Source organism: Sorex araneus, chromosome 1 (assembly GCF_027595985.1).
Source record: "Sorex araneus isolate mSorAra2 chromosome 1, mSorAra2.pri, whole genome shotgun sequence".
Classification (NCBI taxonomy): domain Eukaryota; kingdom Metazoa; phylum Chordata; class Mammalia; order Eulipotyphla; family Soricidae; genus Sorex; species Sorex araneus.
The window spans coordinates 333851465-333875340 of NC_073302.1; the positions used below are offsets into that span (position 1 = coordinate 333851465).

Sequence of the window (23876 nt, forward strand, 5' to 3'; positions counted from 1 at the left end):
ACAGGCCATATCTAGAAGTCAGGGAAAGCCCTTCCGACCAAGGGCTACTACAGCCCATCGGAGCTCAGGTCCTCAGGAGGACCTTGTCAACAAAGGTGGCCACCCGGGGCAGCGGGGGTGGGCAAGAGGGCTGGAGTTAGGAGCTGGCCTTGGGAAGAGCCCTGAACGTCGTCTGTCAAATACGCTGGTTACCAGGGATGAGTGGAGGACGGGCGCTATGCCCCTTGCTTTATGACATACACAACTTGAACAGGTAATACAGAAAGCAGACATTTTTGCACAAGACATCTGACATCAAGCAACAGTGTCAAGTGCGGGAAGGGTAGAGCCTTTAGCAAACTGGAACCCACAGCAAGGGGGGGTCAGGGCCGGAAGCATCACAGCCCCGAACAGTGACGGGCACTTGGCAAGAGGACAACAACGAGAGGGATCATAGCCCTTAGACACTGAAGGGCGCTCGGCAACAAGGCAGCATCTCTCTCTGTGGCTTGGCCTCTCTGGGCTCCATCCCTGGTACTGCGGCTGTGGCCCAAAAACATTTTCAAAAGGAAAAGACGAAACCTACGGGAGTCGGCGATTCCCAGCACGGCACCTGACCCAGCGTGGGTCCTCGAATCTCACCTGTGGCGGGCCCTGCTAGGGAAGGGGCGCGGTCACCTACGGAGCCCGCGGCTGTCCCCTCGGCCCAGCCGCCACAGAGCATGGCCCGGCCGGCTCCAGCCCCGCGTCCCACACCGTCCCGCACGGCGCCCGCGTGCACGGCCAGGGGCAGTGACCCCTGGAGACCGGCGGGCCCCATACCAAGACGAACAAAACTAAGGGTACACGACCCGCGGCCGACGGCTAGATCCCGCGCCGCTCGCCCAGGGACTCTCTCCCCTCCGGAAGCTCAGAGGTCCCGCCTCTTCCCGCCGCGCTACAGCACCAGCCAATAGCCTGCTTCCCAGGGAACGTCACCTCTGACCCCAGGGCTAATGAGACACTCACACTCACTCCTCGCGAGAGGTGAGTTTGAAGCTGCCGCCGCCATCTTGGAGACGGGAGATGGGCGATGGCTGTGGTCTTTCTGCTAATGCAAACAACAAAACGGGCATCTTAGTCACCCCCGAGGGAGGCCACCATCACTGTGACTGTCGACCAAAGCTACCGAACAGCTGAAGGTGTCAAAGAGGGACGCAGCGGTACTGATTGTAGCTTCACCTGCCTGCAGGGGCGGCAGAAGGGAAGCGACTGAGGACCGGAAGGATGGTGCAGTCCTGTTCCGCCTATGGCTGCAAGAACCGATACGATAAGGATAAGCCCGTGTCTTTCCACAAGTAAGTACCCCGCTCCCCTGCCGGGACCGGTGCCTACTGGGGCCGGGGCGCGCGGCCGGTTGGGCTCAGGGGCGGAGCCGGGCGCGCGTGCGCGCGAGACCGGGGCGGGGCGGGGCCAAGAAGGCGGGCGGGGTCTCTAGGAGAGGGGCGGGACCTGTACGAGGTGCGGGCGGGGCCGAGGCTGTTTCTCCCAGAGGTGCTAGTGGAGGTGGCATGTGAGGCAGATGTGGTGTCTCTAGCCCTCAAAAGGTTCTCGAGGGGGGAAAAATGTTTTCCTGAAGATCGGAGAAGAAATTGCAAGTGGAAGTTGCTTAAAGATAATCAGATTTCTGCAAAATAGAACACACTGGCGTTTTGGTTCAAGAAATAAAGAATTTACAAATATTTTAAATACTTACATTAGATTCTATTTTCAAGAATTCCCAACTATAATAAATGGACGATCAAGAAATCAGAACCAGTGATACGTTATGCAAATACTAAATAATCATGAAAGAATGGTTTCTTCAGATTTTGAGAGTGGGTTGGTGTGGTTTTGTTGTTGATAGTGGTGATTTCTTCGGTGGACACCATTTACTTTTAACAGGAGATGTAGATACATTATTCTATAATTGACATATTACATAAGGAACTTACAGAAATAGAGTTTCTGAAGCACAGAGTGATCTTGAGAATGTGGATATTTCTGCCATGGAGAAGGAACTAGAACACTTAGCATTTCAGGATTCAGTTCTTATAAAGAGTAGAATAGAAGTAGGGCAGGAGAGATGACTTGATAACAAAACCCATATTTCTAATAACATCCAAAGAGAATCTAAAAATATAAAACTAAGTATGACTCTCGGGTGACAGAAGTAGTGTCTGCTGTGGAGTGAATCAAAAGGGCTAACCTACTTTTAAAGCCTTATGTTTTATGAAAGAACATTTTGGGGGCAGGAAATGAGAAGGATTTTGACAGAACCTCAAATCTGAATATATGTAGTCCTTCAGTGCTAGGTACTGAGTTATTACATCAGTGACTGCTGTAATAGGCTGTACTTCTTGATGCCATTTCCAATAGGGATCTAACAGAGCTCCTCTGCCCGACTCCTACTTGGGGCTTGTGGATACAGCTCTACTGGTAACCTGAAATGGAGTGTTATTGAGACCCTCATGTAACATCTGTGAGGCTCTAACATACCTTATATGGAAGAGAAAGTATGCAACATAGAGCTAAACATATCTTTACCTTTTCCCCAATTCCCCAGTTGACCAAACCCTTGACCTAGAAAATAAAATCACAATATATTTAAACTCTTACAGTTCCCCTTATCTGAGACTAATCAAGCTATTCAAGCTTATAAAGTGATAAATAAAAATAATGCTTTTTTTTTTCTTTATGGGTCATTCATACCCAATGATGCACAGGGTTTAGCTCATGGCTCTGCACTCAGGAATCACTCCTGGCTTTGCTCGGGGGACCATGTGGGATGCTGAGAATCAAATCCGGGTCAGCCGTGTGCAAGACAAACACCCTACCCACTGTGCTATCACTCCAACCCCAATACTTAATTTTTATTATAATTTGATTGTATTTTATTGATATATTTTTAAAAATTTGCTCCAAGTGCAGTGCTTTGAAGGCCTGGGGGCCACACCTACTTGGCTTGGCCATGCTGCTCAGTGATTCAGTGCTGGTCTCCTGGTGATGGGAGGAGGTAGGGACATGCAGTACCATGGATCAAACCTGGGGCCTCTACTTGCACACTCTGAACTCTCTGTCCTGCCCAGATTGTCATACTTTTCAGACATCATAGGAGAACTAGAAGCTTCAACTTCTCACTACCCAGATAAATAAAATTGCTTTTTTTTTTTTAATTGGAGTGGGGAAGGAGGCTGTCTTGGGGAAAGGTCATACCTGGTGATGCTCAGAGCACATTCATGGCTCTGCACTCAGCAGTGATTCCTGGTGGGGGTGTCGGTCACTTGCAAATCAGGTGACTTACCCATTACTCCAGCCCTGTATAAAATTTCTTAGCATGGTATACAACATCACTAGAAAAAAAATACACTTCATATTTGTGTACTTGAAACTTTGTGTCTTAAACATCAGACGTTAAATATGAGTAAATAAGATGATTAAGATAGAGTAGAGGTACTATTTTGTTTTTAAACTTTTAAACAGACTTTTAATTGTTTGTTTTGGTGCATGAGATCAAATTCAGGGTCTCCTGCATATGGAGCTCTGGACCACTGAACTCCATCCCCACCTGTTGTTTTAACCAACCTTTATCCTTGGTTAACCACAGAATTGGCACCAGTGTAAGGTAGTTCTTTCCTACTCCAAAAAGTTTGAAAAATAAGGTCAAAAAATTGAATTATGTCTTCTTCTTAGGTTTCCTCTTACTCGACCTAGTCTTTGTAAACAATGGGAGGCAGCTGTCAGAAGAAAAAACTTTAAGCCAACCAAGTACAGCAGTATCTGTTCAGAACACTTTACTCCAGACTGCTTTAAGAGAGAGTGCAACAACAAGTTACTAAAGGAGAATGCTGTGCCCACAATATTTCTCTGTACTGAACCACATGACAAGGTAATGAGCACCTTCAAATACTGAGTGGTTTCCTATGAAAATAATATCTTTGAAAATTTTTGAATGGTGTTAAATATTAACCACAACTTGTGAACAGCTACTGTTAATTGTGGCATAGTTTTTAAAAGTACAAATGCAGTTTATTGGTTAAGAAATTCAAGGTGGTTTTTGATTTAAGGTCATCTGTACCCCTTGTATGTTGATGTATTTTTCTTTTCTTCTTATAAGGGCTGGTGGCCTTGCCTCCATGTTCTTGACTAGTTATTAGTCAGATCAGTGGTTCAGTGCAGGGGTCAAAGGACCTGGTGTGCTACTTGGGCCTATTTTCTGCTTTATCGGTTTCTTTCTTTATCGGTCAAAGTTTTATTTGTAAAATGTTATTCCTCTCTGGGTTTTGTTATTGTTTTGTTTTTTTCAGCCACATCAGGGGTGTTGTGTACTCAGGGATCATTCCTGGTGGAGCTCGGTACCATATAGGTTGCCAGGGAGCAAACCAGATCAGCTACATGCAAGATGAACACCCCATCCACTATTGCTTCAGTCCCTATTCCCTTCAGTTTTCAGTGCTCAGTATCTAATTAAATCTTATTACTCATTCTGTTTCTTGTCTCACTCTCTCTACTTCAGATAGAAAAGTATAATTATACTGGCATAACTATTTTCTCATTTGAAATCTATCTATACTAAGGAGTCACAAAGCCTAATTAAATTTCTCAAATACGTGTTTAAAAGCTTGTTCTTTTTAATTTAAATGTACTCTATCTGACTATTTCAGAAGGAAGAACTGCTGGAGCACCAAGAACAGCTTCCCCCACCACCTCTAACACCTCCTGGGTCCCAGGTGGATGCTGCTATTGGATTGCTAATGCCTCCTCTTCAGACCCCTGATAATCTCTCTGTTTTCTGTGACCACAACTACACTGTAGAGGATACAATGCACCAGAGAAAAAGGATCCATCAATTGGAACAGCAAGTTGAGAAACTCAGGAAGAAGCTCAAGACTGCGCAGCAGCGGTGCCGAAGGCAGGAGCGGCAGCTGGAGAAGCTGAAGGAGGTGGTGCACTTCCAGCGGGAGAAGGATGACGCGCCTGAGCGGGGCTATGTTATCCTGCCCAACGACTACTTCGAGATCGTGGAGGTGCCGGCTTGAGGGCATGTGTGCGAGACGCTTTGTAAGAAGCAATACATGCTGTCGTCTTCTAGTCTTTTCAAGGAGTTTCACTTGGAAGAAATAACACTTGATTACTTGTATGGAAACAATCCAGAATATTTTTTTAAAAAAATAAATTAGTTATATACTGTAAAATGATAACTTTTTGTTTGTAATTTCAGGGTTACTACGTTTTAGCTATTTTAAAGGTTACAGACTAACCTCAGAACTTCAATGTAAGATGGTCTCAAGAATGGGGAATTTTTTTTATAAGTATTTATGGAAGTCATGTAAAAATGCAAGAAAGAGAGCAATACAGTAAATATGATTTAAGTTTCACGTTTAAAATTTAAACAAAGCAGTTTTATTGAGAGTACTTATATTTTAAATCAAGTACGGGTGAGATCATGGGATATAACTTCTCAGAATATATATTCTTCACATTATTATTTGTAAAATTAGAAGATTACTTATCTTTCTTCATCATTGTCAGACATATTGGCAAGTCAGTATTAAAAAAAGATTTTCAGAGCAGAAAATATTTCATTCCCAGTCCATATGTTTAAATAATAGCTTTATAAGAATGGATTTTTTTTTCAGATGGGTCCTTTCCCAGCCTCCTTCCAACTGCCTCTTCACTGTGTAGGGTTGTAAAGTCAGAAGTGTGTCTCTGGTGGAAGAAGCATTCCTCAATAAACAAGATAGGCATTGTTATCAAGAAAGTAATAAAAATGAGGGCCTGATCCATGGCATATCTTATTCTCTCTGTTTGTCTGACTAAGGAGTTCCCTAGTTAACAGACCTGGTTTTCCAATGGAGTTCGCCAAATCTCTAACAGATATGTTATAGAGTTTGATTTGTACCATTTATCTTGTAATCTGAAAAAAAAATTTTCAAATACATTAGCAATTACCTCATTTACTTCAATGAATGATTTATATTCAAAGTCAATCTAATATGTGTTTATTTTACTGAATGTTAAGATTTAAATAAGTTTCTTTTCAAACTAAGTGGTTTCTCACTTTGTGAGAAATTTTACATATATTTGAAATGAAAATATATTCTGAGTAAAAGAAAATACTGCCATAGGAATTACCTGCTTAATTTTAGTAGCTGATAGAACCCTATGAAATACAGAGTTCACGGAGGTAGTTGAAAAATATCAGACATTTTATGGCAGTATTAAAGATACAGAACTATGATGGTCAAATGTCTTTTGTAAAGTTGGTTTTCAGTGTTGTTCATGGATAGTACTTTGGTTCATAGAGATTTGATTTTTTTGTGAACAAGCATTTCTAAAATAGAAATTGTTATACTTGAAGATAAATAGCCTAAGAGCATTTAGAACTATTAAAGAACCAGAGGACTTTTTGTAGTTACTTATGGATGTCATCACTTGTTTGGAGTGTTTGGAGCCACAGTCTCTATTTACATTTCACCTGTCGAGCAATTCCAGAATATAATTAACTGGGTAGTATTTTGTAAAGTATGTATTTTCAATCCAAACTGTCATCTATATAAAAGAAATTATAATCTCTTTGTATGTCCCCAGAATCAAGACTTCAACATTGAATTATAAAAGTGGTAATCATAATTAGCTTGTTAGCATTATGATTTAAGGTGAAGAAACAATATTTCATAATTGACTTAAGTCTCTGTTTGGAAAGAACTAAGTAAGCAGCATGCATACTAATGTTCTCCATTTAATTTATCACAGTTTGGCATAGGGATTTTGAGGAATAGGTGCATATTTCTGAATTTGTGATATAACATTTGTTGAATGTTTTAAAATTTAATTTTGTCTTTCTTTGTTCATGATATTGCCAAAATAGAGCATTTAGGCTAAAGTAGTTTCTATTTCAGCCTAGTGAAATTTAGTCTGAAACAAACAGTGTCCTGGTCTCAATCTGAGGGATAAAAAGGAAGTCGCATGTGAATTGCAGCATATTCTGAAAACTTTATTTTAAAGACATACCATTCTAATATATCCTTTTAAATGTGAGATAATCTGATAGTAATAGAGGAAAAAATAACTTTATAGAACTGCTAGAAAAATTGTAGCATCATAGAATTTATGAATTAGAAGGAACTTAGAAGTCATTAACACTGGCCTAACATCTGAACCCTATGGAAGTTCCTTGTAAAATATCCCTGACATATACTCATTTGTTCTCTGTCAAATGTATGTAAATACATTTAACTAGTTATTCTCTTTTGATTCTTTAAAATGGTTTCAGGATTCGAATAGAATTAGATACCACTCTCTTTACACTTGTTTATAATGCAAATATAAATTCTTCACTTTGATCAAATTCAAGATTAAAATTTTCAAATTTTGTAAAATAATTTTAAGTATTTAGTAATTGTATATGTTGTGTACTAAAAATAATTCTGTCATTGCAGTAAAGAAATAGTTTATTTAAAATTATTAACAAACTTTTTTACTTGGAAAGTCAAGCACAGGAGGAGATATTTTAACTATTATTTTAACTATTCATTTATGTGAAGCTTTTCTTAGACATCTAACAACGATGAAAGTTTCACTTGATAATGGAATTTTTTAGGTTAAATGAATATTTTCTGGCCTTAGTTATTGAATATTGTGCATACCTAACTCCAACTACTTTCATAAAGCCAAAATAACGTGAAGATTCACATGAGCTATAACAAGAAAACTCAATTTGTTCCAGAACATTTGTGGAGGAGGTTTCCCAAGCAATTCTTAGGAAATCCCAGGTCTACTCCTGGGGTTTAATGTAATGCTGCTGCCTCCAGGACTACACCTGGCAGGGTGGAGCAGAGGAAGATGCAGTATGGGGGAACCAAACTTGGGGCCTTTCGCATGCAAAACATGCATGTTAAGCCCATAGAACTATCTCCATGGCTACCTTGTTCCAGAACTTTTAAAAGACAGTTCACTGTGTGATTAAGGAAGATGACAATAGTCAACCTGCTTGGTTGGTATTCTCCATGATACTGGATATCATGTGAATGAGAGGACCAATAAGTGAACACACTGATCTTAATTAGTAACTAGGGTTTCTGGGCATTGTTGTTTTTTTATAGCTATGCATTAAAATAGAATCAATGTGGAAGTAACATATCTAAGAGCAACCTGAAGTGCAGACAAAAAAGCAATTGAAATTCTTGGTTTTAACTAAGATGTTCCCCCCAAACAATGTTCTCTTACAAATCCCTCTTGATGTCTTTTGTTTGTTTGTTTGGGGTTTTTTGTTTGGTTTGTTTTGGAGGGCCATATCTGGTGGTGCTCAGGGGTGATTCCTGACTGTGCACTCAGGAATCACTCCTGGTGGTGCTTGGGAGACCATATGGGATGCTGGGGACCAAACCTGGCTTGGCCACATGCAAGGCAAGTGCCCTTCCTGCTGTACTGTTGCTCTGGTCTTTCTTATCTTGATATCTTCACTATTTGGATATAGTTTTATTCTGTGATTTTTTTTTCTGAATGGTAAATTTTGGCGTTTGGAGGTGCGAAATCCAGTGGTGTGTGGGGACTACTCACAGCTTTGTGCTCACTGATCACTCGGTGGTGCTCAAGAGACCATGAGCACCAGATATCAAACCCAGACATCTTTCACGTCATACGTGCTCAGCCACTGAGCTATCTCTACCCCCAAATAATATTTTTAAAACCCAAAATATATCAATTATTCTTTTCAAAATTTGTAGTATTTGGGGTTTGATATGTCAAAATGTGGAAATATGAATAAACATTTGATATAATAAGCATTATATCAAATGTTTATTCATATTATATTAACATTTAATATAATGTTTATTGCTTAATATAGCAATTTTTGGTGAGACAAACTGCAGTAATAGATGAAAGATAATAATCAGTGAAGAAAAATGACCAGAATACCTTACATGAAAGCCTGGCCAATCTACCTCCCACCATCACTACCAAAATTTGTGAGTGCAGGTAGGGGTATTAAACCCCAGCATTTAAAAGTCTCTGCATATCCTCCTAAGGGCAATCCAAAGAACATTAAAGTCACAACCTGCTCTTTTAATTCCTCTCCCCTGCCACACACAGCTCAGGGCTACAGATGACATGTCCACACCAATGGGTGTGTCCGGGAAGAGAATGCTCCAACTCCAATTCTCATTCTCCATACAATATTGGGTATCTCCCAGACTAGCTGTCTACCAGTATTTCTGGTCCTCTAGAAAGCAAATATAACCAGAGGGTAGGGATTTCTTTTTTCTGCCCAGTGTGGGACTACCACAACAGAGCAGGCCAAGATGATAGGAACCTGATACCTTTACCCTGATTTTCTCACAGGGTAATTTCTATGCCAGGAGAGGCAAATCAAGGTGACAAGCAGCTACCGTAGCAATTGCGCTGTTTGTAAAGCATACCTATTCTATCCCGGAGAAGCAGGACTGGGCCCTCTCTACCCCCAGCTCCAGAGTAGTGACTCATTTTTCTCCAGGAGTTTGGGGATAGGCTGTATGAATAGAGCTCTGAAGTTTTCCCCAGAGGGGCTGATTTTGAGGGGGTAGGGGCGGCATATTTATTGAGACACTGTGATTTACAGAGTTATTCATAATAAGAGTTGTTTCAGGCACTCAACATTCCAACACCCATCCCACCCCAATGTCTCCTTCCCTCATTGATAGGCCCAGGCTCCCCTCACCCCCACCCACTCCAGTATACCCCTTTGGCAGGCATATAAAAATTTATTTCATATTACTTTGTCCAATAAAGCTTAAAGGAATGGTGAATAGAATTATCAGAAAATAAATCAGTAAGTCAATTTGTGATGAGTTGCTATATGTTTTAACCTTTCTTAATCTAGTAGAGGGCAACCATATGCACCATTAGTAAGTATCATACTCAGTGCCACATGATGGAGAGTTTCTCCTGTCCTTTATAGGAGGTCTTTTTAACACTTCTTGCAAAACTGGTTTCAAGGTTATGAATTCCCTAAATGGTTGTCTGTCCATGAAATTCCGTCTAGGTCCTTCAAATTTGAATGATAATCTAGTTGGATAGAGTATTCTTGGTGAGATGTTCATTTTTTTGAGTTTTTGTACTATATCTTTCCATATTCTAGTTTGTCAAGTCTCATTTGATAGATCTGCTGCACATCTAATGGAATTTCCTTTGTATATAAATTCCTTTTTTGATCTTGCTGCATTCAATATTCTATCTCTATCTCTATATCTTATCATCTTGAGTATAATATGCCTTGCAGTTTTCCTGATTGGGTCTGTTTTCACTGGGACCCGTCAGGCCTCTAGGACCTTGGTGCTTGTAATCCTCAACTCTGGGAAGTTCTTGTCTATGGTTTCTTTAGTGATTCATCACATTTGCCTTCCTGTTCTTCAAGAACACGAATGATTCTTATATTGCTCCTCTTGAGTCATCCCATAGATCTCTAGTATGCTGTTCCTGTCTTTTTTTAAAAAAACTTTTAAACTGAATCACTATGAGACATACCCTTACAAAGCTGTTCATGATTGGATTTCAGTCATACAGCCAAAACCCATCCCTCCACCAGTGTACATTTCCCAGCACTAGTGTCCCCAGCTTCCCTCCCACCACTTCCATCCCCCCACCTGTCTCTAAGGCAGGCACTTCTCTGTCTCTCTGTCTCTGTGTCTCTCTCTCCTTTTGGGCACTGTGGTTTGCAATATTAGAAATGCTGTTCATTTCTTTACAGGCTATTTTCCACCTTCTACTGATTTTTCCTTTGTTCCTTGAGTTCCTTGATCTTTTGCTCAGCTTCTTTCATTCTGCTGTTCAGAGCACCTATTGATTTTTTAAATATCACCTATGTTCTTCATTTCTGTAATTTCTTACTGTAGCAGTTCTTTCATTTTAACTCTCATACCTCTGTGTGATTTGCTACTACCTGTGCTATAGTTTCTTTGAACTCATTGAACATCCTCACCAGTGTCGCTGAAGCTATTGTACGAGGATTTACTAATATTATTTATGTCTTCATTGATATTGGTTCTGCTCATTTGGTGGGCTTCTACATGTTTTCCTTGTTGGTTTTCTAGTGTTCTTGATGTACTTAGGTGAGTCTTGTAGTTACCCACACTAGAAAGTTCCAAAGGGGCATTAAGCTGGAGGTTGCTCCATCTCTTCTCTGCCTGTCCTCACAAAATGACAGGAAGAATGACTATGTATAACTGTGAGCAGAGTGTACTTTGTTAAGTAAAGTGTCTCATGGCCACTTATGTGACTGTGCACTTCAGGAACTGTGGTGTGAGTCCTTAATAGAGCACAGATTGGATATGGAGGCTGCTGGGACCCACCAATAGAGAGGGGTTTTGTCTCCTATTCCTTAGAGGCCCAGTGATGTCAGCCAGAACCCGGCCTCACCTGGGATGGTGGAGCAGCAAGCAGAAGGTCCAGAGGAGCTGATGTTATTTGATAGAAAGCTAGTATGTTCAAATCTAGAGCAATTTTTAAGAATGAGGAAGAGGATTGGCACGAGAGTGATGCACAAGTGCTGATGGCAGGTCTCTGTGTTTGTCCATGGTTTCCAGGTTCTTTCCACTATTTCAAGGATGAGAATATTAAATAATAAAGATGCTCAGATTCAGAGTTAGGAAATAGAAAAGTTTATTGGAAAGTAGAGAAAGAAACTTCTCAATAGGTAAGGAGTTTAGTAAAAGACTGTCTGGCTCATTTGTTGTTTTTTTTTTTTTTAATTTTTATAGGAAAACTGGGTTTTTGTGGCATTTTTTCAAACCAAGTATCAGAGGATTCCCACTCATTTTCCAGAGATAATGTGCTAATTTAGGGCACATCTGTATTGTTAAGCTAAGACTAAAATCCCCTATATATTTAGGTTCTTTAAGGTTATTTATTTGACCATCAACTTAGGTATCACTCTATCACTTGTCATCTTGTTGTTCATCAATTTGCTCGAGCAGGCACCATTAATGTCTCCATTTATCCTTGTCAAGTGCTAGTGTAGCCCTATGGCGTCTGCTCACTCCAGGAACACGAAGAGCCTCAAACCATTCATTCAGGGTCTTGAAGAAGTCTGCCCATCTCATAGGTGGGCCACCACGCATTCTTTTGACGTCCCGTGGAATCCAGTCGGCAGCAACTCTATACAGCAGTCCTGTCTAAATTGCATTACATGTCCAGCCCATCTGATTTTTGATGCCTTGGCAAAAGAGACAGCGTTCCTGATTTTCAATTCCTCTTTGGGATACCCAAATAGTGTTCACATCCTGTTTTTGTAGGGCCCAGGTCTCTGAGGCGTCTGTTAGTGCAGGAAAAATGGTGGAGTCGAAAAGATGTGCCCAGAGCTGGAGGTTCTTCGTCCTCTTAATCACTTCTTCAACGCTCTTGAAGGCGTGCCATGCTGCTCTCTTCCTGTTGCAGTTCAGGTGCTAGGTCGCTTGTCATGTTGAGTTCTTGACCTAGGTACACATAATTGCTGCATTCGGAGATGTTCATTCCATTGAGGGCAAATGGAATATCAGGAACTAGTTCGTTTCTCATGAACATTGTCTTCGTGAGATTCAACTGCACTTCGACCTTTCCACACTCATGGTCGAAATTGGCCAGCATTCATGCCGCTTGGCTGATTTTTGGTGTTATTAGAATGATATCATCAGCGAAATGGAGGTGGTGTAGTTGCCGACTGTCTTCACTCCCATTCCTTCCCATTCTTGTTATTGCATGACATTTTTGAGGGTGGCACTGAAGAGTTTTGGTGAAATGGTGCCGCCCTGCTGAACCCAACTCTACATCGATGATCACTTCTTTGTAGAATGGTGAGATTCTGGTGGTGAATAAATAATACAGCTCACGGAGGATCCTGATGTACTGAGTTTGAATGCCCTGTTTGGCTAGGGCTTTGAAGACCACTTCAGTCTCAACAAAATCAAAGGCCTAATTAAATCAATGAACGTTAGATAGAGTGCTTTTTTGGGGGGGTGTCACACTCAGCGAAGCACGGGGGTTATTCCTGGCTCTGCACTCAGGAATTACTCCTGACGGTGCTCGGGGAACTATATGGGATGCTGGGATTCAAAACTGGGTTTGCTGCATGCAAGGCAAAGGCCCTACCACGGTGCTATTGCTCCAGTCCCCAGAGTGGCATCTTAAATTCTCAAGAAACCTCAATGAGCTTGGTCACCATGTGGATATGGTCGATCGTGCTGAATCTTTTTTGGAACCCAGCATGCTCGCATGGTTGTCCTTCGTCTAGTGTTCTGCAGTCCTGTTCAAGATGACTCAAGTGAACAACTTGTAGACAACAGACAACAGGCAGATCAGGCAATAGTTGCTGATGTCGTGGATGTCTCCCTTCTTGTACAACAGAATGGTCTTGCTGGATTTTCACTGGGATAGAACCCTGCATTCAGACAGGTAGAGTGAGAAGAGCCGAGCCAGTGTATTAATGAGTACTGGAGACAGATTCTTCAGGTGTTCGGGTCTGACCTTGTCTGGATCAGGTGCTGTATGCTTCTTTACCGACAAAATGGTGTGTTGGATTTCAGCAGGGAGAACGCTGGGAATGACATATCCATCCTGCAGAATTTGGTATGTGGGTTTTCTGTTGAAACATTGAATGTAATCTAAGTAAAGAGAGAGTAAAGTGAAAATTATCTGCCACATAGGCAGGGTGGAGGGTAAGATGGGGCGGGTATATTGGGGTTCTTGGTGGTGGAACATGTGCACTGGTGAAGGGATGTTGTACAGCTTGTTTGTTCATTGTATGACTGAGACTTAAACCTGAAAGCTTTGTAACTGTTCTCACAGTGATTCAACAAAACAAAACAAAACAAAACAACAACAACAACAAAACTTGGTTCAGGGCTATCATGATAGTACATCAAGTAGGATGCTGCCTTTCACATGGCTGAAATGGGTTCAATTTCTGGCACCAAATATGGTCCCCTGAGCCTGCCCAGAGTAAACACTGAGAACCTCTGTGTGTGAACCAAAAAGAAAAAAAGTTCACTCATGAAAAAAACTAAAAATGGACGTATTTCCATAGTCAAGTGCCAAAATGCTATGTATTCAAACTGTGAGCAGGAATTTTACAGAAGTAAGAACACACGCATTGAACCATTGAGATAATGAACACATTAAAAATATACAGAAAATTTTAATTGCATTAGTTATCAAAGAAATGGAAATAAAGACCATAATGAGTTATATTTTTGAGTCTGACAGTTTTGTCTGACAATACTGAGTATCAGAGAGAATAGCCCAATATTTGGCACATTGCTAGTGAAGGTGGAAATTAGTACACTTATTTGAGAAAAAATTTGACATTATTCTACAACTCTTAATATGCCCAAGAGAAATTTTTATCCATATGCACACAGGCATGTGCAAGAATGTTCATAGGAAAAATTGCTACAACATGGATAAAACTTATGCTAAACTTAAAATGTCAGTTAGCAAAACTGTGATTATGTTTATATTAATACTTAAAGTAGTAAAGATCAGAGAGACAGAAGATATCATAGTGGTTTCTAGGAGGTTTGGGCATAGAATTGACATTTTACAAGGAAGAGAGCTATGGGAGTGAATGGTGATAATGAGTCCACAAGAGATAAGTTCATGTAATACTTCTGAATTGTACACTTAAAATGGTTAGACAGAAATTTTATATTGTATTTTTTACTGCAGTAAAAAGTATCATGGGTTATTGACACTCAGGATGTTGAAATAGTTCATACAGCTACTGTTTATGACATGTCTGCTACTATACTCAAGTCTTATAATGACCTTAGGAGATAGGTTTCACATTAGTGTTCCACCTTCACAGGTGAGAATGGAAGAGAAAAATCTAGATGGTGTGGGAGGCAAATCAATAATTTTAAAAGAGCTCACCACCAATTTATATTGCCTATTTTGAATTTTTTTATGTTTTGACACCTTTTGGGTTCTTTTAGAGAGAGGAGACTGCCTTTTTCTAAGGATAGCTAATTCCTGGGCATGGTGTACAGCTTGTCCACAGCACACCTTCCAAGGGCACACTGGCACGTTGTTGCCTGCTTACCCCTGCTCTATGACACACAGGTCAATATTTCTCCTGTCCCAAATCAAGCCTCTGCCAAGAATAAAATTAGAGACCTTCCCTGAGGCTTAAAGTTGAGCAGAATTATTTAAACTGGTTAATCTCAAATTGTATACTAACTTAACTTGCCTTTCCCACAGAAACTCCAATAACAGCTCTGGTCTCTACTATTCACTAGCTCCCAACTTCTGCCTCCTGACCATGCCTTAATACCCTTTCCCACCCTGAAACACCTTTCATCCTCTCCCAATGACCCTGAATACTGTGACATTGTGTGCTCCCTGCTTTTGGTCATAGTGGGTAATGAACTCTTTCACTGGCACTTAGATTTGGGGTAAAAATATATCAGTGAAATTTTATAATATGGGAGTAATAGGATGAAATAAGGAGGATGTTTCTGGAGGTTGCTCATTCTGAAAAATGATTTTCTTCTCTAGAATGTTTTCATAATTATGGCGTCTCTAATGCCTGGACTCCTTCTAGCCACACCCCGTCCTCCTAGTGTTATTAAGAGGGAGAAGTCTCTGCTGAATGTGTTCAACAGAGATACAGAGCCAACTAGTGGGATCTCTTGGCAAGAACTTCATAAAGCCATAAAACCAAGAGATGAGGGGTCAAAGAACTAGCACAGAAGCTAAGATGCCTGCGTAACATATGGCAGACACAAATCTGATTCCAGTTCAGCTTATTGTGCCTGGAGCATGGCCAAGGGTCACTCCTGAACTGAGAGCCAAGATTAACCTCTGAACACTGCTGGTGTGACTCCCCCAAACCAAAAGCAACATTTGGACAGACAAGATCTGAAAAGTAATTATCCTGCTGTCAGTTTAAGACTCAAGGGCTGCTGAATCAAAACAGGTTAGATTTACTTTAGAATTAACTCATCAGCAGAAACATGCCCCTGATATACTCATTAGAGCCCAAATTTTCTTTCTTCTCTCTCTTCCCCCTCCTCTCTCTCAGATTTGAAGGCTCTGCCAGGATGTTTTTATGTTTGGGTCAACTCATCTCTAATTACAGTGTTCCAAAGAAGTGCACCTTGCATATTAGTCAGCCTGGTTCCAGGAAAGTGAGGATAGCCGAGGGGTTGGGGTCTGCACATTACTCAGGATTGCCATTTCATGGCTGTGCATTTCTTCAACCTCTCCACAACTCACTAGAAACATACAAAGACATCCTAACTGTAGGCACCTAACCACACAAAACATAGAAGCAACAACTCTAAACTGCAAAGGACACAATAGTAAGCAATGCAGAAAGCCAACAGGCTTAATGAGTGAAGATGCTAGCCTGGAAGATTCTACCAGTAATTATGAGCCATATGACCTCGTTGATAAGGAGTTTAGAGAGGAATTGTTGAGGATATATAAGGAGCTCAAAGAAACAATGAAAAGCACTGAAAATAGAAATACAAAAGGATATGAGGGGCTGGAGCGATAGCACAGCGGGTAGGGCATTTGCCTTGCACGCGGCCGACCCAGGTTCGAATCCCAGCATCCCATATGGTCCCCTGAGCACCGCCAGGGGTGATTCCTGAGTGCATGAGCCAGGAGTGACCCCTGTGCATCGCTGGGTGTGACCCAAAAAGCAAAAAAAAAAAAAAATTTAAAAAAAAATTAAAAAAAAAGGATATGAGAGCAGAAATGAGAAAAATACAAACAGAAATAGCAGATCTAAAAACTTGGTAGGTGAAATGAAAAACTCACTGCAAGGCAGCAGCACAGTGACAGCTGATGAAGACAGAATCAGTGAACTCCAAGATGAGGTGCAGACAAATCTCTAGACAACAGCAGAAGATGAAAAAAAGGCCTCAAAATAAACCAAAAAATGACAAGAGAAATTTGGGATAAATTGAAAAGGAACAACATAAGAATGAAAAGGGTCTCAGAGGAGCAGAAAGACAATGCTGATGAAGAAGCAAAAACTGTTGCTAAGAAGTTCCCAGAGCTGAAGTGTGTAGTTATCCAGATCCAGGATGTCTGAATGGTGCCAGCTAAAATAAATTCAAATAAAAAACTCCAAGATACACCCTAATCAGAATGATGAAAACCATAGTTAAAATACTGAAAGCAGCAAGATTAAATAAAAAAATATAAATATTCAAAGAAGCATTCTTAAGATTTACAATAAACTCATCAGAAGAAATCCTCTGGGCATAAAAACATTGGTGGGATATAGTGAAAAAAATAAATGAAATGAATACATCACCAAGAAAACTTTACCTGGTCACACTTTCATTCAGATTTGAATGAACAATTACACAACTTCATAGAAAAACAACTCAAAAACTTCATAGACTCAAAACCATCGTTACAAGATGAACCAAATGGGCTACTCTAAGACAAACTCCACAAACGTACCAAACTTCTGCAGAAAGATGGCACAGAACCCATGGCAATGGTCTGTCAATATCAATGGACTAAATGCACAATCAAGTGGCACAGAGTGGATTAGAACTGGGGGGACCACATGCAATACTGGGGATTGAACCAAGTTGGCTAAGTACAAGGTAAACACCTTCTTTGCTGAACTATCTCTCTGAGCCCTGAAAGTTTCTTGAAAGTAGAAACTATTTGATTTGTTTGTAGAGACTAGTTCTTAGAGACTTTCATAAAGTACTCACAAATTGCCAGAAAACCAGGAGGCCTGGGTTTGATTCCTGGAACTGAGTTATCCCAGAGCAACAGGCCAAGAGTAGACCTTGAACACCACAGGGTGTGGATCAAAACCAAAACCAAATAAAACAATCAGAAAAAAGAAAAAAGAATTCCAATATGTTAGGGAAAGCCCTCACAGAAACTGCTAGTTCAGAGGCATTTTCCTTCAAATAAGTCAAGCTCAAGTTCACATAACTGATGTGTATCCTTGAAAAACTGAGGTGGGAAAAATGATTTTCCATTTTCTTATGGGTATATAAGAAAGCTTTTTTCTTTTACTTGTTTCTTTGGGATGGGGTGTTGGGAACACACCCAGTGGTGCTCAGTGGCAACTGCTGGCTCTGTGCTCAAGAAACCAGATTCAATGCTGGGGATGGATCACGTTCAAGGCAACTGTGCTATCTCTTTGGTCCCACTTTTTTTTATAAAGTTTCCTCTAACATATCATTTAGTAAAATATGCATTTATAAAATAAAATTAAGCATTCTCTATTTTATTAAAAATACATTTGTAATCCTGGGGACCACACACTCTAAGGTAAATGTTCTACCAGTGTGCTGCACCCCTGGCCCACATGACACATTCTTTAAATATCTTCAGAAACTAGTATTTTTTTTGTTTTGTTTTGGGGCTCAGCAATGCTCAGGGATTACTCCTGGTGGTTCTCTGGGGGACCATATGGGATACTGGGGATTGAACCCAGGTTAGCTGCATGCCAGGCAAGTGTCCTAACCACTTTACTATTGCTTTGTGCCCAGGAACTAGTGTTTCTACTAAGTCTTTTAATTTTTATGATAGAGAACAAATAGAGAACATACCTTAACCAGATAAAATAGTTTAGGAAGAGAAAATTACAGACTGAACTCATTCATTCTGAGATAAACTCATATTGGACTTATTTAAAAACTGCAAGGATGGTTTAAGATCCCAATAAGATCTAGGTGTATCCAATGTTTATCAAAATAGATGATACTGAGTCACGGGGCTAGGGGAGTCAGTATCGCTTCAGGGGCAATTGGAGATAGCTTTCAGTTTATTTGATTAAAGAAAGCAGATTTCCAGGGAGGAAAATAATCATTTTTTCTTTAAAAGTGCTTGGTAGGCCAAATAAATTTGAGGATATCTGGATTCAAAGATGCTAGTTATCATCATTTTCATTTAGTGCTATACTTCATCCTGGGGCAGGGCAATTTAATAAGAAAAATAAATAGAAGAAATAATTTTTTTTCTTTTTGGGTCACACCCAGCGATACACAGGGTTACTCCTGGATCTACACTCAGTAATTACTCCTGGCGGTGCTGGGGGACCATATGGGATGCTGGGAATCGAACCCGGGTTGGCCGCGTGCAAGGCAAACACCCTACCCGCTGTGCTATCACTCCAGCCCCCCAGAAGAAATATATTTTAAAAGAAAACATTTACCATTGCCTCTGAGTACTGCTTGTGAGCTCCCCAAAGAAAAAGAGCAAAATTCACATAAACTGTATTTATAGAAATTATAATTATTATAGAAAAATGTAAAAGTTCTGCCAATAAAGTCTTAGGTGCTACTGGTAGAATTTAATAACATAGGGCTGGAGAGATAGTACAATGTTGTTGGACACAAAATAAATGGAAAATTGGTTACATCAATATGTCTCATTACCAAATAATCAATTAAGAAGTGTCTTTCAAAAAGTGCACTTATGGGGCTGAGGATCTGGCTCTGTGATAGAGTGATTGCCTTGCATGTTTGAGGCCTGGAAGTTAACTCCTGGCACCACACACCGAAAAATGAACAAATAATTAAAAATAGTACACATATAATAGTATAAAATATGAAAGGTCTCTGAATTAAAATAATAAAAGAAAATCAGGGTACTTAGGGAAATTATAATAAAATTTTATTCAAGATAAACTAAAGCTTATTTGTGAATAGAAAGACTTACTAGCAAAAGTTCTCCCCATATTGATTTATAGATCCAGTGCAAAGTCCATCAAAGACATGAAACTAAGACCAAGAAGACAAATCATAGCACCCACACCAAAACTGAAACAGTTCAGAAGTGTGCCTGTGTCAACTAGGGATGAGAATGTGGAACAACAGCCCATCAGAGCAAACATTTTACTGCCACCTTGAGGAAAAACTAGACCAGCAAGACTGGAAGTTTGTGAAATGATGTTATTGTTATTGTGGAATAAGCCTGGACTCAGAGCAAATGAGTTTCATGCTGTCTTCTTTAGTTAGTCATAAAAAGGAAAGAAGCCTTTCCTTTTTTGGTTGTGCCCTCAGCCCATCCACACTCCAGCCCTTTTCTGTTAAGACTGGCTTATCACAACAGATATAAGACTGACATCAACCCCAAATATCTTGTGATTAGTTCACTGTATCATTGTCATCATGTTGTTCGTCGATTTACTCGAGCAGGCACCAGTAACGTCTCTATTACACTCGCCCTGGGATATTTATTTATTTATTAGCTAGTGAATCACCCTGAGGGTACAGTTACAGATTTACACATTTTCGTGTTTGTATTTCCCTCATACAATGTTCGAGAACCCATCCCTCCACCAGTGCCCATTCTCCACCACCAATGAACCCAGTATCCTTCTCACCCCCCAGTCCCATCCCCCCCACCCCACCCCACCTCTGTGGCAGGGTATTCCCTTTTGTTCTCTCTCTCTCTCCTTTTGGGTGTTGTGGTTTGCAATAGAGATATTGAGTGGCCATCGTGTTCAATCTATAGTCTACTTTCAGCATATATCTCCCTACCCATGTGGGTTCTCCAGCCACATTTTACTTGGTGTTCCCTTCTCTATCTGAGCTGCCTTTCCCGCAGCATGTGAGGCCATGGAGCCAACCTCCTGGTACTTATTTCTACTATTCTTGGGTGTTAGTCTCCTACTCTGTTATTTTATATTCCATCGATGAGCGCAATCTTTCTATGTCTCTTTCTGATTCATTTCACTTAGCTTGATACTTTCCATGTTGATCCACTTATATGCAAAGTTCATGACTTCATCTTTTCTAACAGCTGCATAGTATTCCATTGTATAGATGTTCAGCCCTGAGATTTTAGCAGCCTCTCCTCACTCATCTTTCCCAATGATTGGAGGCTCTTTCAGAGTCAGGGGAATGAGACCTATTGTTACTGTTTTTGGCATATTGAATACACTAAGGGTAGCTTGCCAGGCTCTGCTGTGCGGGCGGGATACTCTCGGTAGCTTGCCAGACTCTCCAAGAGGTATGTATATAACTGTTACTGTATTTTGGATATGAATATGCCACGAGAAGCTTGCCAGGCTCTCCCAAGTGGGCAATAGACTCTTGGTTGCTTTTCAGGTTCTCCAAGAGGAAGAACTATGCTATTAGATGTCATGTGGCCGAAATACAGCTGCACACTTCTGGGAGCTTTGTTTTATAGTTGCTCGATGTTGGTTGTTGACGGGATTATGCAGCGCCAGGGGCAGTCTCTGGGTGTGACTGCCTAGCTACTGGAAAATGGGGGATCTGGGTGGAAGAGGCCCAGTCCTGATCTGAGCAGCCTTGGACATCTTGGCCCCGGGTCCCACACACCTGGTTTCCTCCACCGGCTCCCCCATGGGTGAGGCTCATCCGAACGTGTGGAAAGTGACCCTGAGCATGGCCATGGCTGGGTTCCGGCTGTGATTATTTATCATCTCTTTTTTCCTTAAAGAAGTTTTATTGGATCACCGTGAGATTCAATCACTGTTAAAAACTTGCGAGCACCCATCCCTCCACCAGTGCATGTTTTCCACCACCATTGTTCCCAGTGTCTCACCTGCCACCCCCACCCCACCCCATTCCCTGCCTCTGTGGCAGGTTAAATTCTTCTTATTCTCTCTAATTTTGGTCATTATGATTTGCAGTACAGATACTAGGAGGCCACTGTGTTTGGTCCTTAACCTACTATCACACACATCTCCCATCCTGGGTGATCTCTCCAATCATCATTTACTTACTGGTTCCTTCTCCATCCCAATTGCCTTTCCCCCCAGCATGTGGAGTAGTTATTATCTTTTCATTTGCATTGCCTCACACATTAGAATAGATAGTTCCTACTTCAGGTAATTATCTCAAAATTTATTAATTTTGGGAGAATTTGGGCCAACTCAGCATTGCTCAGGGAATCCTGCAGCACCGAGATTGTACCAGGATTTGCACAAGGCAAGAAGCACTTTAGCTCTGTGTTTTGTTTCCGGCCTGATCTCATGTTTCTTGTTCGGTCAGGATGTTGGGAATTATCATATGCCCATCAAAAGACAAATACATTGTTACAACTGCATTTAACTTTTAACTAGTATTTAATGGTAGAAAATATCTCTACTAACTATACCTGCCTGTCACATTGGTCTGGACATCAGAGTTTGAAGTGGAGAAGTGAAAGCTGCTATTATAACTCTCCCTCTTAGACTTTTTCTCTGCAAATTTTAAACTTTAACCTGGGAATATAATGTTTCCCTTCCTTTCATCCATGCATCAGTGACATTTAATTTTTGTTTTATAATTTAACAAAGCATATAAATGCCCAGAGGGACATAGTCAAGAATGCTGAGAGAAGCAATGCTTGTATAAAGAAATTGGAAGTTACCTAAGATGCTCATTGAAAGGAATATGGGCAAATTAAATATGACATACTAATTAAATAAAATTCTATATGGCAACAAAATGACTTTACTGTTTGATGTAGGTAACACTTATAAGTTGAGTTTTAAAAGTCACCTACAGAGTGGTAGAATCTATATGAACTTTAAAAACAATACTAGCTTACTTAGAAACACATATATACATAGAAATGTATAAAGAAATGTGTTGGGATGATAAATATGTCATTTAAGATGATGTGTACATCTGAAAAGTAAGGCAATATGGTCAGTGAAGAGTATAATTAAGATTTCAACTTTATTGATAATATTTTATCTCAAGCTGTATGTTTTTATACAAACTTATTAAAACATAAAAAATTATTTTATATATTATAGTTTAGAAAGTTGCAATAGTGTTAAATTTACTATCCTCCCATCTCCAAAGTGCTCCGGGCTCTCCACTCTGCCCTCTTATTTGCGAGAGTAGTCTCCTCTTTAAATTGCAACCAGTATCCAGTAGGTGGCAGGAAAAGCTTGGTAGATAGAATGTCTGAGAGAGATTGTTCCCTTTTATTACAAAAATTATGCCTCTGTTGAAGTACATTACTCCAAATTAAAATAAGTTAGTGAAAACTATTTTTCTCTGAACATTTTTACTTCTTGATATTAATTTTTCCTCATTTCTCCACAACTTATTTAACTTTCCAAGTGGATAGCTCAACATTACTTTCCTGGTGCCACTACTGCAATGCTTTTTGAAACAGATTTTCACTAAATTAACAGAGAGTAAATAAATATAATATAAATATAAACACACACACACACATACACACTTCCACCATTAGAGTTTCTTGCTGTCTCCTTCTCCTTAGTTGTAGTTGATCAACTATATTGCTAAATTTACTTTTGCACTCACAAGATTTTTCTTCTATCTTTATTTTTTTTGTTTGTTCCCCAAATTCCACAGGAATTAAATATATATCTTATTTTCTAAGAGAGCAATTAGACAATGTTGACTAGCTTGGCAAAAAATAGTTCATCTGCACTTTTCGTTAAGTCAAATGCCAGTCTTCTACTAAAAACAGACCCTGTTTTCTCCAGGACCAAGAGTTTAAAAAATTGATGCTCATGGTCTGAATTTGGCCAACAGACATATTTTGTGGGGCTTACAGCTACTTAAAATGTTTTTGGGAGCTTGGGATATACATCAAGGGGTGTGTGCGTACCTATATTCATGAGGCTCTGAGTTCAGTTCCTGGCACTGTAGAGCTGAGCATCACCAGGTGTAGTTTTGGTGGCCATCAGCACAGCAGAGCCAAGAAGAGGCCTGAGTATGGTAACTTGGGTAGAGAAAAGGCCCCTGAGTTAATCATTCCAGGAACTGAATGGATAGGACTGAGTGGCAAAACACGACAGAAACAAATGTTCCTAACCTGGTTGTGAGAAGACCTGTAACAAAATGTACTGACCAGGGACTGCACTGAGTACAGGATGCTCCCTGCTGCACCTCTGACTCCCACCCCCCCAGCAGATGTCCAGATGCCATGGACATTATACAAAACCA

The 23876-nt window shown here is 40.4% G+C and overlaps 1 protein-coding gene across 1 annotated transcript; it reads left to right on the forward strand.

The window, feature by feature from the left end:
- Nucleotides 1–1011: 1011 nt before the first annotated feature.
- THAP1 (THAP domain containing 1) lies at nucleotides 1012–8737 on the forward strand. Its single transcript, XM_004606832.2, has 3 exons — nucleotides 1012–1316; nucleotides 3691–3886; nucleotides 4662–8737. Exons 1-3 carry the CDS (start codon nucleotides 1246–1248, stop codon nucleotides 5034–5036), a joined length of 642 nt encoding a protein of 213 aa, XP_004606889.1. The 5' UTR covers nucleotides 1012–1245; the 3' UTR covers nucleotides 5037–8737.
- The last annotated feature ends 15139 nt before the right edge of the window (nucleotides 8738–23876 follow it).